Raw genomic sequence first — 22,075 nt, forward strand, 5'->3', positions numbered from 1 at the left:
TTTGGCAGGCAACGACGGTGCTAAACAGGACCAATGAGGCTTAAGCGTGATCTGCGCGAAGAAAGAGGAGGAAGATGATGGGAAGTCCGGTTATATAGTGATGATGGACAGAGACAAAGGACTATGGACTATTATTACAAGCAAAGAGACTCTTGGGAGTTGTTGTTGATTTTTTGTTGAACATTACGTCAATGCTTTATGTTTAAAGCATTTTTTGTTCTTATTATATCTTTTCCTAAGCTGCTGTGGTTTCTTTATGTTAATAAAGCGAAGGAAGATATAGCATAATCGCATAATCCTCGCCTCCGTGTCCTTAATAGAATTGAAACTTACCGTTACGTAAGCTAGGCAAATTTCGATTCCTGTCTCTCAGTCCAACTTGTTGACTGACGGGAAGCCGGGATCTGCGAGTACCAATTTGAATGGCGCGAATCCTATTGAAGGGCAGGTGTCACGCAATTCACTAGCCTCCCTTTTTATTGAAATGTAAGATTCTGAACCAGGGTGTGCCTCAGGAGTCAGCACTTAGTACCTGTCTCTTCAATCTCTAAACTCTTCGATTTGCCAAACTTGTGCAATCATTTTATGTCTGAGTGAACTATGCAGATTATAGTCTAATGATCATAGCAATGGATCGGTCGGATATTGCCTCCCTGGAATTTTCTCATCAGTGAATGTCTGCAGTTACCATCTGGCTTAAGAATAACACCTTGACATTTAATTCAGATAAAACTGAGGTGATGTGGATTAGTAACAATCAACCTACACTATGCTTCCTATCCGATTTATGGACCCTGTCTTGGTCCAACCCTTCCTGTCCAGCAAGAATAGTGAAGAATTAGATCTATTCTCAACAGAAAAAACATCGAGGTAGATCCAATACTATTGATCATGCCTCACTGAGCAAACCACTCAATATTCAGATGAATTCATAATCCATTGAAGTAACCAATCAATATCTATTTCTCGCTATCTATTAATTATCGGAGCACCATAGGATATAAATACAGGTCACAATGTCACTTGCTCTTTTAATTTAAAAATGTAATGCTTTTTAATTACATTCTATGTATATCGAATTTTGTAGCCCATGTGAACTAAAATGAGTCGGCTACAGAAATTGTAATTTGTCTACAAGCAAACTATGAATGCATAATTAATTGATTATAAAGCAATTGTCATACAGAATCATCAGATAATCATGATGTATGTTGTTGCATCCCCATTAAGAAGACTCTTTGGTTTTTGTTCTTGCATTTACTTGTTCACCAACTGTATGATACATTAGCGTACTGAGTTATATTTAGTAAAACTGGTTATAGATCTCTTGAATTGTTAAAACAAACATATGAGTTGAATAATTGCCTGGTACTAGTACAGGAGTGTACTGCTAGCCCACAATGAACTTAATGGACAAGTTACTTACCGTCGGTGAAGCCTTATCTGGTAGAGACAGTCTAGCAGTGGATTCCTTACCTTTGAACTTCCAGGTGTCAGGCAGGATCCTGAAGATTTTTATTAGCAGTACCTATGCAAGCCGGTTGATCGCATCGGTCGACTCTGCATGCCGTCGTTGGCATCATTGTCAGGACGTCTGCATCGTCAATATAACCGCCACTCCAGGTAAGCGGACGTTAGTACTTTTCAAGACTTTCCACACCAGAAGCCCAAAGTCATTAAGTGACTAACCATGATGTGTTAAAAAAGCCAGCTAGGGCCCTGAAGGGGAACAGCCCTGACACTAAAAACAATTCTGCAGTGAGGGGAGGACGGGTGAGTCAGTAAGGAATCTGCAGCTAGACTATGTCCCTACCAGATAAGGTGTTACGGAAGGTAAGTGACTTGTCCATCTGATAGAGACATCTAGCCGCAGATTCCTTACCTTAGAACAGATACCTAAACAATACCTTTCCCGGAGGAGGGACTGTGGAAAACCTTTATATGAGAAAATCTTGCAAAACAAAGCGACCAAACAGGCCCTCCATGCAAACTTGAGAATCCAGGCAATAGTATGTGGCGAATATATGTCGAGACGCAGACAAGGGGTCAAAAGATTCTCTTTATAATATTTACAAAATGTGTTCCATCGGCAGGCATATACCGATTTCGTGTAGGGATGCCTGACTGCCAGAAAAAGCTTGCAGACTTTGGGAGGAACATCAAAAGCTGTCAGCTATTGCCGCTCATTCACCATGCAAGAAGTTGGAGAGTGGACAGGTTCAGGTGAAAGACCCTCCCCTGTGGCTGCGACAGAAGGGGCAGCCTGATCAGAGGATCGATGCTCATAGCCAGAAGCTCGGGTTACCAGACTCTCTGTGCCCAATCCGGAGCCACAAGAACGACTTGTGCCTGGTCGCTCCTGATCTTCTTGAGCACTTTGGGCATGAGTGGTATGGGGGAAAAGGCATACAGGAGGCCTGAGCTCCACTTGTTACTAAAGGCTTCGCCAAGCAAGAGGCGCCTCAGAAAAACCAACACACGTTCTTTCCAGTGGGAAATGGATCTCGCCAAGGCTCTCCCCACTGCTGAAAGGGACCTTGGACCACCTACGGATGGAGACGCCACTTGTGAACCGCAAGGCACATTTGGCTGAGTCCGTCCACTCTGGTGTTCAGAGAACTGGCCAGATGTTATGTTATATCCACTTATAACGCACTCGGATACTCGTCACCCGGTGCCAAAAAGGTGCTGAAAGAAGCTATGCCAAAAAGGTGCTGAAAGAAACTATCGGTTGAACCACCAGGGAAATCCCCAGATGTTCCATCCAAGTCTGGAGATATAGGGCCTCTTGGCTGAGAGTCCACAACCCCACACTGCCCTGTTTGTTGCAGTACCACATGGCGGTAGTGTTGTCCATGAACACCTGAACCAGCCTTGCTTTGATGGATGGTAAAAAGGCTTTTAGTACCAATCGGACTGCCCAAAGCTCCAACAGGTTGATACGGAGCCTGGCTTCCACCAGTGACCAGAGTCCTCTGATCTCTACCTTCCCCAGATAGCCACACATCCCAGAAGAGATGCATTAGTCACTACTGAGAAATCTGGGTGAGGAAGGGAGATGGTTTACCCTCTGACCCAACCGTGATTTGTCAGCCACCACTGCAGGTCCCAGGATATGTGAAACAGGTCGGTGAGCTTTCCCCAATGCTGTGCCTATTGGAACTGTAGGTCCCACTGCAGAGTCCGCATGTGCCATCTGGCATGGTCCACCAAGAGGATGCAGGCGGACATGAGGCCCAACAGCCTCAGAGTCATTCTCACCGTAATCTAGGATGAGGCTGAAACATCCGTATCATAGCTTGAATATCCTGGACTCACCCTTCGGGAGAATAGGCCCGAAACTGCACTGAGTCCAGAACCGGTCCGATAAAAGGAAGCATCTGAGAGGGAATCAGGTGTGACTTCGGCACATTGATAGTGGATCCCAGCGAATAAAGTAGGTTCGCCATAGTCTGGAGGAGAGGTGTGGTGCAGCGGCCAGGGCAGCTGACTTCGGAGCACAGGGTTCAAGGTTCGATCCCCGGCTCCGGAGGCAGATCAGCTCAGCACCATGTGACTCTGGGCAATAGCGCACTTAATTTCCACGACGGACCCCAGCGCCTTGAGACCCGTAACGGTGAGTAGTTCGTGCTTTACAAATACGTAGGTGGGAAACGACTGCCTGGGACGACTCCGCCTTCAACAATCAATCGTCGAGATAGGGAAAGGCTGGAACCTCTGATCTCCGCAGATGGGTTGCGACCACCGCCATCACCTAGATGAACACCCGGGGGCACTGGTGAGGCCAAAGGCGAGCACGGCAAACTGAAAGTGCGTCTGGTCCCTCATAAACGTAAGGTAGTGACGATGGGCAGGCAGGACGGGGATATGAATATAGACATCCAGAGAGTCCAGCGCTACCATCCAGTCTCCTGGATCCAGGGCAGACAGGACTAGAATAAGGGTGAGCATCTTGAACTTCTTTTTGAGGAAGTAGTTGAGGGCTCTGAGGTCGAGAATAGGATGAAGGCCTCCGTCTTTCTTTAGGGCCAGAAAATAATGGGAGTATCAACCACAGCTTATTTCTGGCCCGAGAACCATATCTATAGCTCTCTTGGGCGAGAAAGTTTTGACTTGCTCGCGGAGCAGAGCAAGGTGATCCTCCGTCAGCAGATCGTAAACTGGAGGCATGGATGGAGGGGTAGTCTCGAACAGGAGGGAGTAGCCCCTTCAGACTATTTGCAATACCCACCCATCCAATGTCCTGCCAGCAGTGGTGATAATAGCGTATTCTGCCACCAACTGTCCATGAATAATCCTGGGGGATCGTACTAGGATGATTGTGAAGTGGAGGAGGGGATCGTGGCTTGACTCTATTTCAGGCCTCCTGACCCTTGGCGTCTGGTGAACCGCGCCCACGGCCCCGCAGATGTTGCTGAACTTGTGGGTCCTCTGGCTAGAACAGGGTTGGAGCTGTTGGCAGCCCCTTCCGTAGCCAAGAAAGGAGCAAAAAGCAGACACAGGCAGGGATGTTGTGGTGAGGCCCAAGGACTTGGCCGTAGCCCGCAAGTCCTAGAAATGCTCAAGTCCGGCATCTGCTTTGTCTCAGAAGAAACGGGAGCCATTAAAGGGCAGGTTTATAAGATTAGCCTGAACATCCCCTAAAAAAACTAGACGTCCTAAGCCAGGCATGGCAATGTACAGTCACCTTCGTGGATATTGCTCTGCCCAGATAGTCTGTCGTGTCCAAGCCACATTAGATGGGGAACTTTGCTTCATCTCTCCCGTCTGAAATTGCTTGGGACAATAGAATCAGGTCTCCCTCCGAGACTCTAAGCAGCACCTCCACAACCGTGTTTCATTTAGAATGGGAATAACGCCCCTAAATTCATGCAGTGTTTACCGGCCGCATGGCTAAAGTGGCGGAAGAGAACATTTTCTTTCCAAACCTTTCCAGTCTCTTGGATTCCCAGTCCGGGAGTGCGGAAGGGAACATGCTACAGCAAGTGGAAGCTTGAACCACCAAGCTTCGTGGGGGGGAGGGGGGCGGTGATGAAAGCTGGGTCACGCAATTCAGGGCGATGGTGGTAGGCAATTGTTGTGTTCACAGGAGCCCCTTTGCTGGGCTTGGACCAGGTGCCCATAGAACGTCCACCAAGGCCTCATTGAAAGGCAGCAAAGGTTCTGAGATGGAGACACCAGGCTGCAGCACCTCTTTCAAGAAGTTAATCTTGAATGCCACCGTAGGGAGCTGCAGGTCCAAGATCTCCACAGCCCTATGCACCACCATAGCAAACAATGCCTCGTCCTCCATAGACAGGTTAGGGAGAGACAGCATGCGAAAATCTGGGGAGGTGTCCAGGCCACTGCCATCACCCAGTTCCTCATACCAGTCCATGTTCTGAGGTTACAGGATTTCTAAGGGATCATGCTCCCCCTCCCAATCCTCCTCATCCATTCCTAATAGGGCAGGTTGAACGGCATGGTGCCGTATGGCTCTGGTCTCCGCATCGATGGACGCCCACCCGACTCCGTGTCGTCCAGAGTGGGGAGGCACCGCCAGTAGGCACCGGTGACGAAGAAGACCTCGGCTGCAGATGTGGCGTTGGGAAAGGATTGTGGAGGTGCGACTGGAAACCGGTCCAGCCCTGGGAACGAGTCCAGTAGGAGGCAGTGGTACCAGAGCCGAAGGCGTGGAACACACAAGAACTCCTTTATCAGAGCCTGTGGGGCCCAAGGGCGCGCCTACAGGGTCGGACCATCCAAATATGGCACATATGGTGTCATAATACTCATACATTTTGGCGGGTCGCTCCCGGCCTCGGCAAGGGAGGGAAAAGCAGAGCTGACCCGGGCACACGCTCCGTGGAGCGGGGCCACAAACTCAGAGGTTCCTCCATTTCGTCGCATGATAGACGGGGTGAAGTCGAAGCACGCTTCGACTTCTTGTGCTTTTTGTGATGCCTTTTACCTGACCGCGACGACATGGAAGAAGTGGACTTCGATCCTCCGGAGGGGTGCTCGGACCTTCCTCTCGACTGAAAACGGAATCAAGATTGACCTTTCAGTCGCCGGTCACCGGGCCGCGAGTAGCTTTAGGGACCACTCCCATAAAGCTTTCAGCCCCATGGCTCAGCAATCGGAGCATGACTTTGTGCCATAGTCGCTACCAGGCACCAGAGACATACCAAGTAGGGGTCCGTGACCGACGTGGCGCAGTGGCAGGCGCCCCACGGTTCGAAACCTGAGGTCCTCTTGATAAACATCCCTAGCACACCAAAAGAAGCCGACAAAATGTTGAAAAAAGTCAGTAAAAAATGCCAGGGGGTAAGCTCTCTTTGACGAATCTGCACTGGCTGGCGCAGAAAGATAAGAGCTGATGTCAGCGCCCAGGAGTGGCGATTATATTGCTGCTGTGGATGTCACGACGCCGTCACGTGAAGTCGACCGAAGCCATCAATCGGTCTACGGCTAAAAAAAATCTGCAAGATTCAGCCTCACGTCTGAAAGTTCAAAGGTAAGGAATCTGCAGCTAGATGGCTTTATCAGATGCTTACTATGCAGGCAATGGTGATGTGGAGGAACTGGTTAAGGCTATCTATGGGATGGACTACTTTGTTCTCTGTTTAGAATTAGGGCTGATACAAATTATTTTGAAATACTTTACAAGTGTTATGACTGTTTGGTACTAAATGTATTCAACAAAAGAAGGTCCTATCTGTTATATCATTAAAGATAACTTAATTACAGAATGAATTGCATTTTTTGGACTCTAATACGCAGCTGAATTAAAATTAAATATAGACGAAGGTTAGATGGCTGTGGGATATACAACACAAAAGAATGGAATCAAACTCAAAGAAAGACAAGATAATTTTGAAAGAGATTGCCATGAATGTAAACAATAGACTAAAACAACGGCCATATTCTGTACAATGGTCTGTCTAAGCAACCTCAACAGTACTTGGTACATTTCCAATCTCAAGAAATGATGAATACTGAATGGGAAATTAGAACTACCACCTCTATAGGAGATAAGTAGCTCATGGACAACGATCAAAACACCTAAAAATGAAGCCCACAAGTCCAACATCTGATACATGTGATTTTATTTTGTGAAGCACTAAAATAGGAACATAAGTGTTTGTTACTCCCTAATTGAAGAACACTACAGATTTATAGTGTACAAGAAGTTTTATCTTATAATATGAAATGTAAGGATATGAGTCTATGTGCTAAGCTGGGGTATCTCTTAGTGAACGGAGAATATACTTGCCAAACAGTTCTGTGGGAAGAATTTCAAATACTTAAACATATCTTTTCTAACCAATACTCCATCAACTTCTTTTAATTCTTAATTTGTAAACTTTTCTCAGTTCTTTTGTTTATCTGTATTTTCAATTTCAAAAAGGTTTCCATGTTTGTTTAGAGCAGCTAAACTAATAAAAAAAGTAAAACTACTCCTAGTCCTACCGTCTCCTCTTTCTGAACCTGTGAGACTTTTTCCTCACCTCTACAGGATTCCAGAACATATATGAAATACAAGTAAAATAACTGTGAAAGGCCAAATGTGTCTTTGGCTCTTCTTGAGATGCGGCCATACCAACACTATGTCAACTTGCTTCTTTTCAGGCCAGTTCCTTTTCTTTCCATCCACCATATGTCACACATATAATTGTTCAGAGAGTAAGTATGGTGCTTGGTCACCTACAGGAAGGGGTATGTAAGATCCGGAGTGCAATATACACCAGAAGTGAGCAAAATAGACATACTTATATTTTCTAGATTCCTTTTCTGTAGACTTTTGAGAGCAATTCAAAACACAGAACACTCAATGAAGAAATTGAGGAGGGCATGTGAAAGATTCAATTGCAAATATTGTTCAATCACGCCTAGCCAAATCAGGCCATCAAACTCGCAGTGCACACCAGTGGCTTTACAGAACAAAATCAGAGGAAAGAAAGAAAATAAATCACAAAGTCATAGTTTTTGTTTTGATTCAAGAACACCTAGACAACATCTTAAAGGAGCGTGGGAAATCAAAAGAACGAGGTTTTCTCTACTTCATAGTTCAGTGGAAGTTTTTATAATTTCCCACCCAATGTATTTACTTGGCATAACAGGAAATGGTTTGATACATTTACATGCCCATAAAACACATTTTCTTAAATATCTTGTCTCTGAGCAAACCCAGCGTCCTATCCTAATCCTTGTGACCTCCTTCAAAATAATCACCTCTGAGGACTGATGATGGGGTCCAGGACAGCCAACCTCCAAAGAACCACCATTTCATCACACATACTTGCACAAGCATGGGCAGCCACTTCAGACTGTCCATTACTACGGCCAGTGTGCCCACTGGCACTGCTGTGGGATGCAGATGTGCGCACACTGTACCACCAACCAGTTATCTGCAGAAAAAATAAGATTTATTAGATTTAAGTAAGTGTTCTGTGTGAGACAGAAGGTTTTTGGATAACACACTTTAACCATTGAGTGTACAACAAAAAGACACAAATCACTTGCCGACAGCAGCATGGGACATTAAGAAAAAAGGTAACTTGCGTTGTCTGTATCGTCACTGAAGTCAAACACTGCAACAATCGCAGACTGTATTTAAAATTACTTTGCACAGGAAAAATCTCTCCAAATTTTCAGGTTTCTTCAATGTGATCATACCTTACAGCACAAATCTTATGGGTTACCCACCTTTAATTAAAACAAATACACATGAAAATGTACCATGAACTCTATCACATATATGAGAATGACCAGCGTACTGCTGTTGAGGGAGAGGAGGAGTCTCATGACCCACTTGAGTTTAGCCTCTCATGAGTGACAGCCACTCATCCCACTCTCAACAATGGTTATAAACAGAGGGTCACACGAAGTCCCCGACGCTTCAGCAATGTAATGACGTCTTGGAGTGTAGTCCTTTTTTTTTCCTTTTTTTAAAAATTGTTTTCTATAGCGGGAACATGACCCTGCACAGGGTATCAGAGCGCTTTACAGTAGCATATAAAACAGCATTTTTATATATTACTAGCCATTGGTGAATGGGATATAAGCAATTCCGTAACGGCAGCACCATTAAAAGTTCATAGAAAGATATCACCATCTGAAAGTTCACAGATAGATTTCCATAAAGTCTTTAGAACTTAAATGAGATAAAAACTAGTATAACATTCCAAACTTAGTACAATGGCTGCTTGTGTGAAAATTCTGCCAGCCCTGCAGAATGAAATACTTAAAGTACAGTTTTTAGGATTTAAGGGAGAAATTTCCTCATATAAAAAGATTTTGCTTCCTTTTTTAAATTTTGCGATGGTTGGAATTCTTCTCAAGTTCGAGGGGAGGGCGTTCCAAATTCTCGGTGCAGCCCCTGAGAATGCTCGGTCATACGTTCTTTTCTTACGGAAGCGCGCCGGTTTCAGTAGTAGCTCCGCATTGCTCCTAGAGGAACGTGAGCCTCCCGACAGCGTGAGTTTCTTGGCGAGGTATACTGGAGATTTGTTATGTATTGCTTTGTGGGTGATGCATGCCTGCTTGAACTGGATACGTGCTTCAAACGGAAGCCAGTTGAGAGCTTTCAAGTGTGGAGAGATATGGTCAACTTTTTTGGATCCCTCTATGAGTCTTGTGGCTGCATTAAGACATGCTTTAAATGGTGCTGTTGAGATCTTTGGCAGCCTGGCTAGGGTTGTGCAACCGTATTCAATCCTTGAGATGACCAGTGTCTGAACTGCTGTTTTGAGGTCTGCTTTGTTTAGGAAAGGTTTTAGTTTTCGTAAGTAGCTTAAGTGGAACCTGGCGTTTTTTGCCATTGTGTTGATATGTACGGACATATTAAGGTTTTTGTCCAGAGTTATACCCAGAGATTTAGTTGATTCCACAATCTTTGGAGTGCACTTTAGTGCAGTGATGAGGTTGGACCATTCAGCAATCAATGTTTTGCTTTTTTTTTAAGTAATCAGGAGAAATTCAGATTTTGAGGATTTAGTTTTAGGTGGTTCTTGGTTAGCCATAGAACTGTTCTTGTTAGAGCAAGATTAATTGTCTTTAAATCATCAGTCGACGCCACCTTAATGTACAGCTGAGTGTCATCAGTATACATATGATAAGCAATGTTAGCTTTTTGAAGTATTTCCGTAAGAGGTTCTACGTATAGATTGAAGAGTGATGGAGATAGCGTGGATCCTTGAGGAACTCCTTTAGTATTGTCCGTCAAGTATTGACAGCAACATCCGGTCTTTCTTAGGGATGAAAAAATACAGGGAACTGATGCCATATCTTCTCTGGTGTGGAACAACTAGTTTTGATGGCTGTCTTAAGGAGCACTACTTGCACTTTCTCTTGCAGCAGTTGGTTTTGGCGGATGCTGTGCCAACATGGTGGAATATCTGATGCAGTGGTGTGGAACTCCAAACAGTACCCAAGGCCGATGAGCGAATGCATTCACTGGTACGCAGTTACTTCCTCCCACTGAGCGGGGTAAAACAGACTCATCCCCGACAGGTCTTGAGTGTTCCAGAGAACAAGGGGAAGTTCACCGCTTTGCAATAGTCTAGGAATTGTTCTGACGCCTCAGGCCTTGAATTGACGTGTTCCACAGATTCCACCAATTAAATATATTTTGGTTAGTGGTTTTCAAGAAAAGACTGCTGCCACTGGTGTGGCTGTCTGTGGGCAGTGCTAGCCATCTTTGAAGTTGCCTGTATTTGCTGGTAGCAAAACTCAGTCTTCGGAAGCTGGGTTGGTAGCATCCCATGGCCTTTGTTGTTTGTATCCTTCTACCTTTTGCAGCTGTGTGCAAGGGAGTTAATCACCCGATGAGGATACTCCTGAATCTCAAACCATTTCTCCCACAAGCTGACTTCAAGCAAGTGGTCCACGCGCTTGTTTTGCTGAGGCTAGACTATGGCTGTGCTTCGCTCTGTGGCCTCCATAACTATACCTTGACCCCACTAAGGGCTTCACTGAATGCTGCGGCCAGATTAATTTCGGGTACCAAAAGAAACTAGCACATCTCCCTAGTCTTAAAATCCCTAAATTGGTTGCCATATGAAGCAAGAATTCAGCTAAAGATTGCCTGTCTGTCCCACAAAGCCCTCCAATTAAAACCCCCCAGTTATCTAGCGCAAAAGCTAGAGTTATCCGGAGGGGGTAGACCTTCTAGGAGTGCTAACTCTCTCCTCCTGAAAGCACAGATCTTTTGCAAAAAGAGAACATGTCACTGAGCTTTCTCCAGCTCTGATAAGAAGATCTGGTATTCTCTACCACCTGAAATACGTAGAATCTCCTCCAAGGTTGCCTTCAAATTGGAAGTAAAAAGATTCCTCATGAACAAGTTCCTACCTTAAAAGGGTCTTGGATCGTCTGCTCTAATGCTTTGGACTTACACCCTAAGTCCTGCGTAGGGTGTTGTTGTTCTTTATTAACCGCTTGCTCCCCTCTCAGTTCGCTATGTACCAGTTATTATCTTACCCGTGCCGTCCCCTTTCGATGGTTACCTTTTTGTTTGGTATGCATATTTGATTTGTTCGGGTAGGTATTCCTTTTGATGCCTGTACTGCAACTGTTACCTCCTTTCCCTAAAATTGTAAAGCGCTCTGATAACCTTCGGGATCATGTTCGCGCTATATAAAACTTTATAAATAAATAATTAAAGTAAATAAATGTGAGTGCTTAAGAGATGCTACCTGTCAAAGGGCAGGGGGGTAAGGCTGTTGTTGTACTTCCAGGCTGAAGACAAACACCCTAGTGAGGCATGAAAATGTTTGTCCCGCATAAGCAGCATCAAATGGACGCCTAAATCAATCAGTCAGGGGTTAGTAAAGCACAGTCAGTCATCCATGAGGGTCTCAAAGCGCTGGGGGGACGGGGGCGGGGTTTCTGCTGATTCATCTAGTTGTGGAGGTTTAGTCGAAGAGCCAGGTCTTGAGGTCCTTCTTGAACGGGGTCAGTGACACGGTTTGCCTGAGGTGGGGTGGGGGGGGGGGGGCAGGGTGTTTTAGGTTTGGTCAGCGAGGTAGGAGAAGGATCCTCATCCAATTCTGGTCATGGGATGGAGGCCAGGGCTAGTTAGAGGGAACTGAGTTGTCTGGCGGGTTTGTGGAAAGCGAGGCAGTGGTTCACTTATTTTGGTCCTACGTCGGGGAGAGCCTTGTAGGCATGTGTGAGGATCTTGAAGGTGATTCTCTTGTTGATAGGGAGCCAATTAAGTTGTGGGAGGTGTTGCGTCATGATGCTGCGGTGGGGGATGTCGAGGACCACTATGGCTGCTGCGTTTTGGACATTCTGTAGTTTCCTGAGCTGTTTCTGGGTGACGCCGGCATAAAGTGTGTTGCCATAGTCAAGTCTACTGGTGATGAGCGCGTGGGTGACCATCTTTCTGGATTCTGTGGGGAGCCATCTGAATGTATTTCGAAGCAGGCAGAGCATGTGGACACAGGATGAGGATACTGCATTGATTTGGCGGTTCAATGAGAGCCTGATATTTGCTTTTGAAATTGATTTTCCCTTTCTGAACAATTTCTTTGCCTCTCTATACGCATCTGGAAAGTGCTTGATGAGCTCTTCCATCTCCTCTTATTATTGTCTATCTGGAAAGCAGACCGAGTGAGCTGGTGATGCGCCACTGGCTGCTACCTTCCACTGCCAAACACTTACTACGGTATCGATTTTCTTGTTCTATTTATCGAGCAAAGGTGTATCCCCTGTGGCCGGAGTAAACACCCTCTTATGTGCTATGCACACGATGAGGAGTCAAGTGAAAAATGGCCACAAATATAAATGTGATCTTGAGGCGGCCTTGTATCCATTCTCCACCCAGGGCATGAAAACACTTTCACTGGAGCTTTGAAGTTTTCGGACCAACACTTCAACATGCCATTAAGCAATTGACAAATATCGGACAGACCGCTTCCTCTACATGGAGTTTAACATTATGATGGTCTGTTGCACACTGTACGACATGCAATTGAGTCGTAAGGTGGGAAGGATTTTACAAAATATGGCTCTAAAGATGGTTAGCCTGGAGATTCATGATATAACAATGCTACGGGTTGTCTCCATCATCCGTAGGCATAAAGTCCTTATATGGGTTCAGTTATTCTTCACTAGGCTCAGCAGACTTCCAGGGCTATGCTGAGGAGCTCATTTTTGAGGCTCTGGCAGGTTAATGCCTTTAATGTCAGATACTTTATTTGCACTGAAAAGCTTTACCAGTCAAACAGAAGTCGTCATGGTTAGAGAACTGGTACTGATTCGACCACAGAAACTTGGTGCACCAGGGCTAGACAGCCTCCCACTGAAATTTATAATTGTGCCCCGAAAATTCTATTAAACTGCTGGAGGTATGGGAAGAAGCATTAAAGTGTGGATGCCTGCTAGGCTCAATGATGAAGGCAACCACAATATTTTGTATCCCAACCTGATAAGGACCCATCAGACAATACGATCTAAGAGGGTGCAGATGAGTTTGTGATGGCTTCCCTTGGTATAGCAAAAGTGTTCAATTCATTAGGATGAGCATCCTTAGTTGAGGCACTGAGGGGGTTTTGGGTAAGACCTATTAAGCTAAAATGAATACAAGTTCAAACTAATGGGCTGAAAGTTGGGAGCAAAGTGCGTGGGACTAGACAGGGATGTTTACTCTCAATCAATCAATAAGAATCAGAATATGATGAAGATATCCTATACAATTCCATCTAAACATGAGTCACATTCATATAGATTCCATCAATTAATTTTAACCTGCAGTCGAGACAATTAGTGAAAGTTCTCCATGGTATACTGTTCCACGGTATGTTATTAACCAGTGATCATTTTTTTTTCCTCAATATACTTTTCAAAAGTCCAGTCATAATGCCCATGCAATAAACATTTTCCAACAGTTGCAAATATAAAAAGGCAGCGCGACATTGCCTCCAACCCCCTAGATTTAAAAATGGCAAAATCCTTCTTGCTGTTTCGGTTGAGTAAAATTTACAAAACAAAATCACATGTATTGTTGATTGAGGTGACTTCTTATCACATGAGCAGTGGTAAAGATCTCTGGACCAGTCCTTTTCGATAGGAAAGCTCACTAAATGATGGAAACTGTCAAACCTAAACCTAGTGAGAACATAATATCGTACCTCCAATGCACCAGACCAGGAACAGTTGTATACTTAAAGTAACTTAAGTCAGTTGATGCTGGATTACTGTACATTTCTTCATTTTATTTACAGCTCTTAAGAACTCTAAATGTGACATGCATAGTAGTTTAAATTCCTTCCTTGGCATTGAGGTCATGGTTTCTGGATGTATACAAAAATCAAGACGGCCTAAATCCATTAAAAATGTTCTAACATAATTCAACTAGGTAATTTTACTTGCATTATCTAATTTCATTGAGTCTCTAATAATGTCTCTATTTAACCCTGTTCTAATTGAAGTCCAACCTCAATGCCATAATAACAAAGGTTGCATTTTAATAATATCAGAAATGTAGGTGATCCCCAATTTATTATGACAATTAAAGACTGAGGAGTTCTGTGCAACAGCTAAAATAAACCTTAAAAATGAATTTTCCACTATTTGTATTGAAGGTACATCAGTGTAGCCCCAAAATCCTGCCCCAAAAGTGGCACTACTCATACATGTAACTTGGTAAATTTTTAGGAGGATCCATGGCGGCCTTTTGCCCATATTTTTAGCAAAATTCACCACCGCCGCAGTTGACCTCCTAAAAAGGAGGTTCCTACTCGTGACCGCCGGTCCCCAGGAACCAGTATGCTCCAATAGTATGCCCAGGTAAGAAAATGTATTAGTTGACTCTATCCTGTCATTGCCCATTGGCATACTTTTACATTTATTTCTCCCCTTCCCACATGTCATTATAAAGGTTTTCTTCACGTTAAGTTTAAGGCCTCGATTATCCATAAAATTGATAAATGTAGCAAGGGCTCTCTGTAGACCCAACTGCGTTCTGGCAATAAGCACCGCGTCATCCACATAGAGAAGGGATACAATCAGCTTATTTTTAAACTGAGGAGGGTCTCTCATCTCAGCCACCAGTTCCTCCTCTAGAGCGTTGGTATATAAAGAGAAAAGAAACTGGGCCAGGGCGCAGCCTTGTCTCACACCCCTCTCCACACGGAATGGGGCAGTACATTCACCCTTTACTCCATACCTCACCTTGGCGGTGGCCCCAAAGTATAATTGTCTAAACAATTGCACCGGTACTGCGTCAACCTTCAAATCCAGAAGGATTTCCCAGTCTGTTATGTACGACGCAATCAAATGCGGCCGTGAGGTCCACAAATGCTAGATATAACTTCCCAGCCTTGTGTATACTTTCTCATTGAAATGCTAAAATTTAAAACTTGCTCATTTGTGAGCAGCCCTGTCTAAAACCATACTGAACCGCGCTTAGAACATTATTGTTTTCGGCCCATGTTTGTAATCTATTCAAGACAATCGAAATTTGCCTAGCTTACGTAACGGTAAGTTTCAATTCTATTAAGGACACGGAGGCGAGGATTATGCTATATCTTCCTTCGCTTTATTAACATAAAGAAACCACAGCAGCTTAGGAAAAGATATAATAAGAACAAAAAATGCTTTAAACATAAAGCATTGACGTAATGTTCAACAAAAAAATCAACAACAACTCCCAAGAGTCTCTTTGTTATAATCATAGTCCACAGTCCTTTGTCACTGTTCATCATCCCTATATAACCGGACTTCCCATCATCTTCCTCCTCTTTCTTCGCGCAGATCACGCTAAGCCTCATTGGTCCTGTTTAGCACCGTCGTTGCCTGCCAAAAAAGGAACAGCATCAGCGAGGTGGCCCAGGAAAAAGTTACAACAAGGCGAGGAGCATTCAGTGAACAACACAGTACAGACAACGTAAAGGAAAACGCTTTACTTACTGCCATACGGGTGGGTAGAGACACCACCGTAGTCCGGGTGGGATAATCCTCGCCTCCGTGTCCTTAATAGAATTGAAACTTACCGTTACGTAAGCTAGGCAAATTTCGATTCTATGTCAGGACCGGAGGCTTCAGATTATGGTAGTTTAAAGCTTACTTACCACCAACTGAGCTAAATCCACCACCGGCTTAAAATAAAACCTCTTGAAGGTGGAATCCGAGGACCAGTCCGCCGCTCGCATAAGGTCCTCCAGACGAGCACCCACCGAGAATGCCTTAGAGGCCATGGCCCCCCTGGCGGAGTGTGCTCCAAAGAGAGAAGTATTGATGCCCGCTTCTTGCATGACCCAACGCACCCACCTAGCGATAGTGGGGGAGGAGACAGCTTTGTGTGGCTTCCGCAGGGCAATCAACAACTGACGCTCGCCCGGAGGGCGAAGATCCAATGTCAGGTCCTCATATGCTTTGAGGCATTGCACAACACACAACTTAGGAGTGTCAGTAAAGGCTGGATAAGAAATGGAACGCGACGACGTCTTAGTGCGTCGACCCACCGTAAAAGTAACCCCCTCCGGGGAAAAAATGCGTGCAGAAACATCCAGCGCGCGCACGTCCGAGACGCGCCTACAAGAGACCAGACATAACAACATGGCTAATTTCGCCGAAAGCTCCTTCAGAGACAGATAAGAATTCGCTGGCCACGATAGGAACAGGTTCAGGACCAAATTGACGTCCCACAGGACGGAGTACCTGGGCTCTGGCGGCAGCGCGAGGCGAACCGCTCGTAGAAGCCGGCACACGAAAGGGTGTTCCCCTACCGGATGGCCATCGATGTTATCATGGCCCGCAGAAATCGCCGACCGGATAGCATTGATCGTTCTATACGCCAAACCCTTGTCGGCCAAATGAGCCAGGAAATTCAGCACGGGAACAAGGCCGGCGACCATGGGATCCAAATTCCTTCGTAAACACCAACGCATCCACTTAAGCCAAGCGGATCTGTAACGCTTCGTCGTACTATCGGCCCATGCTTTGGAGAGCAAGTGCTCAGCCGACCCCGAAAGGCCCGGGAGCGTCCAGCGTCTCCTGAGAGCCTCCACGCCACGAGGCGGAGAGTGTTCTGCATGACGAGAGGGTGAGGTTCCCGATCCGGGCTCGTCAGGAGCAGAGGAAACAGGGGGAGTAGGATTGGAAAATCCCAGGAAAGTTCCAGAAGAACCGGAAACCACACTTGAGACCTCCACAGCGGTGTAACCAACACCAGGTCCGCACCCTGGCGGCGTATTTGAGCCGCCGTTCGCATGATCATGGAGAACGGGGGAAACGCAAACGGCTGTTCCCGACTCCAATCCTGCAAGAACGCGTCCGTGGCCTCCGCCAGAGGGTCCGGCCTCCAGCTGTAAAACCGCGGCAGCTGGTGGTCGAGACGGGACGCGAAGAGGTCCACCGAGAAGGGGCCCTAAAGGGAGTGTAGCCACCGGAAGACTCCCGGATCCAGTTTCCACTGGCTGGCATCCCTGAGATGTCGAGAGTGCCAATCCGCTACCTGATTGGACTGGCCTGGCAGATACTCCGCCGTCACCGCAATGTGACGAGACAGGCAATAATCCCAGAAGTCCTTCGCTAAATCCGCCAAGGCGCGGGACCAAGGACCTCCCAGGTGGTTCACATATCGGACCGCCGAAACATTGTCCATCCGGAGCAGGACACAAGCCTTGACCGAATCCTTGGTCCAACAGCGAACCGCGAAGGAGCCCGCAAGGAGCTCCAAACAATTGATATGCAATTGTTGTTCTTCTGACGACCAGGCGCCGCCGGTGGAAAAATCCCCGCACCGGGCGCCCCAGCCCGACCTGCTGGCGTCGGACTCTATAATTAAGTCCGGAGCCGACCCGAAGATCGCTCGCCCATTCCATGCCTCCATGTGAGACAGCCACCATGACATCTCCTCCTTCACTTCGTCCGTGAGGGGAACCCACTGATCGTAACACATCCCACGGCGCAAATGCTGCGCTTTCAGGCGCTGAAGAGCCCTGTAGTGCAGCGGGCCCGGGAAAATCGCCTGGATGGAGGACGACAGAAGACCCACCACCTTGGCGACATGGCGCAGTGACGTCCGATCCCTCGCGATCGTCTGCCGAAGCAGGTGCCGTATCTTTGCGACCTTCCGGCTCGGTAGGCTCAAGACCGCCTGCACCGAGTCCACCACGAAACCTAAAAAGGTGATCTGCTGAGTGGGAACCAAGACCGACTTGGAGCCGTTGACGACGAACCCCAGTCTCTGAAGCAGGCCGACCGCTTGACGCAGTTGTCCTGCCAGCACCTCCGGGCACTGCCCCATGAGGAGGATGTCGTCTAGGTAAACTATCATACGGACCCCCTGGCTTCTGAGAAACTCCACTACCGGGTGAAGGACCTTCGTAAAGCACCACGGGGCCGAAGAAAGGCCGAACGGCAGGGCGGTGAATTCGAACACCTGGCCGTCCCACAGGAATTGTAGGAAACGACGATGAGGGGGGTGGATGGGAACGACCAAGTAGGCATCCTTGAGATCCAGTCGCACCATCCAATCCCGAGGGAGGAGCACGTCCCGAAGGAGGTGGATCCCCTCCATCTTGAAGTGACGGTAGACCAACCACCCATTGAATTCCTTGAGGTTGATCACAGGCCTCTTGCCCCCATCCGTCTTGTCTACCAAGAAGACGTTGCTGAGGAACCCATGCGGGTGGCGTGTTGATAGGCGGATGGCTCCCTTGCGCAGCAAGTCCGAGACCTCCCCGTCTATCAATCGCGCGTCGGAATCTGAGAAAACCATTGGGCGCGGGGGCCTCACCTGAGTTGGCTGGTCGTGAAACTCTATATGGAAACCTCTCACAGTTTGCAAAACCCAAGCATCGGCAGTGAGCAACTCCCACTCCCCGTAAAAGCTTGCCAGCCGCCCCCCAATCGGAACTTGATCCAAGCAAAGTACACTTACCGGGGGCATTTCCTTGTCCGGACTTCTTTTGGAATCCTCTTCCACCATAGCGTTGTCCCCTCGTGGGGTAGAAATTGGTGTAGTTGGCCGAGGTCTGGTACTGACCTCTTCCGGAGCCTTGTCCACGGTTGTTGGTCTGCTGACCACGGCCGATCGCGCGGCCCCTGCCGCGACCGGCCCCTCCAGAAAAACGCTGGTGAAACACCCTCTTGATGCTGGACTGGGCCTTGTCCAGCGACGTGAACGTGTTCACGAACTTTCCAAGCTCGCGGATGAAAGGTTCACCGAAGAGGCCACCCTGGGCCACTGCACCTGCCTCCGACGAGGCCAGGTCCCCCAGCTTCGGGTCCAGTTTAATAAGGAGCGACCGCCGCCGCTCCGTGGACAGGGCACAGTTGGCGTTGCCCAAGAAGACGATCACCCTCTGGGCCCAGTTGGAGAGCACCTCCGGTGAAATGGCGGTGCCATTCGCTCGAGCCTCCTCCGCCATATCGAGGATCTTCGTGGCGGGCCCGACCGCATCCAACAGCTTGTCCTGGCAGGCCCGCCAGGACCGATCGATCCCCTTCCTGGGGTCCTTCATGAATTTCGCCAGGAAGGTGGCCATCTTGGGGTCCAATTCTGGGGTCATAGCCACCTTCCCCTCCAAAGTAGGCCGAGGGCATTCCCCGCGCAGGCAACCCCTCGCCTCCTTCTCCAGGGGCTTGCGCAGCCGGCCCGCGACAAACTTCGCCACCGTCTCCCCCGGGGCCCAGGCCGCGGATCGGGGGTGGACGATCTCGTCCGGGTCCAGCATGCCCGACTCATCTCGGGGCATCTCCTTTCCCGAAGGCGCCGGGAGCCAAGACCGGGTCGACTCCCCGTTGTCATCCGTGTCCGGAGAGTCGTAGATCGGGGAAGCGGGCGCCGTTGACAGACCGCCCGAAGTGCCAGGGTCCACCAAGGGCGTCGGAGGCACCGCCGTCGCCTTGGCCAGGAAGGCGTCACGAAGACGCTCGAAGGCGCCCTTATCCACGCCTTGGGCCTCCGATGAAGGCCCCTCACCCCGGGGTCTCTTCGGAGCGGGCGGCAACCCGCCGGACGTCCCCGGGAGCTCGGGGGGCGGCGGCACCTGCGCCGCTGCCAGCTTGGCACACTCCTCCACGATGCGGGCCGAAAGGCGGTCCTCCATGGGCCCTACCACCTCCGTCACACAACGATAGATGGAGCTGTCCACCGCCTGATAAAACTCATCATCCTGCAGATAGGGGCAGGCCTCCTCATCATACTCCCCTTCCATGTCGGAACCAAGGGCAAATGCGGGGCACCCAAGAGGGCGGCAACCGAGAAAGTTCTCGAATGTGGGCAGGCCCAGCGGCTGCGATCACGTTTTGGGCCAGCTGACGTGGCAGGTGGGCTGCACCAACCCCCAAGCGCGCAGACCCTCCTCGCCGGGACCGGGTCTACGTACCCCTCAAGCGCGCTAGGCCACACACGAATAAAGAGGTGCACAGATCTCGCCCGAAGGCGATTCACGCGGTCAAACCGCCATACAGACCCCAAAGGGCGTCCATTTGTGAAGTACAGACCCGGAGCACCAGGTGTCAGAGGGGTACGCGAGGGTCGGCCCCTGCGCAAGCAGACCCCACGGCGCGGCTCCTCGCACCGCGGAGGCGCGCCGGAGGGTCGGCGAGGCGACAGGCCGCCCCCTTGCGGTCTATGTACACACCGCACACAAGTGGGAAAAAAGTCGCGTAGGAACGGCAGAACGTTCCCGCAACTAGGGGACTCTGAAAGGAAATAAACCATGCAAGGAGTCCCCAAAGACCGCAAGACACAAGTACAATACAAGAAGACAAATAGAAAAGCACTTATCTGGCTGCGGGAGCAGCGAAGAAAGAGGAGGAAGATGATGGGAAGTCCGGTTATATAGGGATGATGAACAGTGACAAAGGACTGTGGACTATGATTATAACAAAGAGACTCTTGGGAGTTGTTGTTGATTTTTTTGTTGAACATTACGTCAATGCTTTATGTTTAAAGCATTTTTTGTTCTTATTATATCTTTTCCTAAGCTGCTGTGGTTTCTTTATGTTAATAAAGCGAAGGAAGATATAGCATAATCTGAAGCCTCCGGTCCTGACATAGAATCCTTCCTGCTACCTTTACTAGTGAATCTAGAAGGGAAATTGGTCGGTAACAGGCTGAATTGTCGTGTGCCCCTTTTTAAAAAAAAAAATCGGTATAATCACAGATTCAGACCAGGACTTAAAAAATCCCTTAGCAAAACAGGCTCCTAAGACTCTAGTTAACAGAGGGGCCCATAATAATGGAATATATTTAAATAAGTCCTTCGGCACACCATCGGGGCCCAGTGCCTTCCCTCCTTTACTAGCATTAGTAGCCGCTACCAGTTCATTGAGTGTTATGTGCAGCTCAATAGGCGTAAAGCCTACACAGCCACCACATTGTGGAGGCTCAAGGTCAGTATAAACATTAGAAAATAGGTCATTCCATGCTTTTTCGTCTATTGCAACCTCGATCTTTGCACCGTCTTTGTTAGAGAAAAACGGGGTATTTACTGCCTGCCAGAATGAGGCACAGTCCTTACTCAATCAATCAATAAATCAGGGGTTTGTAAGCGTGCTACTCACCTGTGGGGGTCTTATGGCGCTAAGGGGCATCTCCGGTCAGTCGAAGAGCCAGGTCTTGACGTTCTTTCTGAAGGTGTGCAGGGTCGGGGTGCTTGATGTTGACTGGGAGCTTGTTCCAGGTCTTGACTGCGATGTAGGAGAAGGATCTTCCGCCTGCTATGGTTCTGCGGATGCGTGGGGTGTCTGCCAGGGCAAGATCGGCGGAGCGGAGATTTCTTTTGGGTACGTGGAAGGAGACTATCGTTGAGGTACTTGGGTCCGATGTTGTGGAGGGAATTGTATGCGTGAGTGAGAAGTTTTAAAGTCACTCTCTTCTACGGGGAGCCAGTGGAGGTCTCTAGGTGTTGGGTCATGTGTTTGTGCCGTGGTGTCCCGAGGATGAGTCTAGCTGCAGCATTCTGGATGGTTTGGAGCTTGTGTAGAAGGGTTCTGTTGATTCCGGCGTAGAGCGCATTGCCGAAGTCCAGTCTGCTGGTTACGAGTGTGTGGGTGACGGTCGTTCTGTATTCGGGGGTATCCATTTAAATGTCTTTCAGAGGATGCAAAGGCAGTTGAAACTGGTGGAGGC

General features: G+C 47.9%; 1 protein-coding gene across 1 annotated transcript in view; it reads right to left on the reverse strand.

Annotated features, from left to right (window-relative positions):
• The window catches only part of ZSWIM8 (zinc finger SWIM-type containing 8), a 2,802,584-nt gene that overhangs the window by 1,614,592 nt on the left and 1,165,917 nt on the right, over window positions 1–22,075 (reverse strand). Inside the window, exon 9 of the mRNA XM_086922151.1 lies at window positions 8,215–8,390. Coding sequence (XP_086778277.1) covers window positions 8,215–8,390 — 176 coding nt within the window. The remainder of the gene's footprint in view (window positions 1–8,214; window positions 8,391–22,075) is intronic.

The sequence above is a fragment of the Lissotriton vulgaris genome, chromosome 5 (genome assembly GCF_964263255.1).
Source record: "Lissotriton vulgaris chromosome 5, aLisVul1.2, whole genome shotgun sequence".
Classification (NCBI taxonomy): Eukaryota; Metazoa; Chordata; class Amphibia; order Caudata; family Salamandridae; genus Lissotriton; species Lissotriton vulgaris.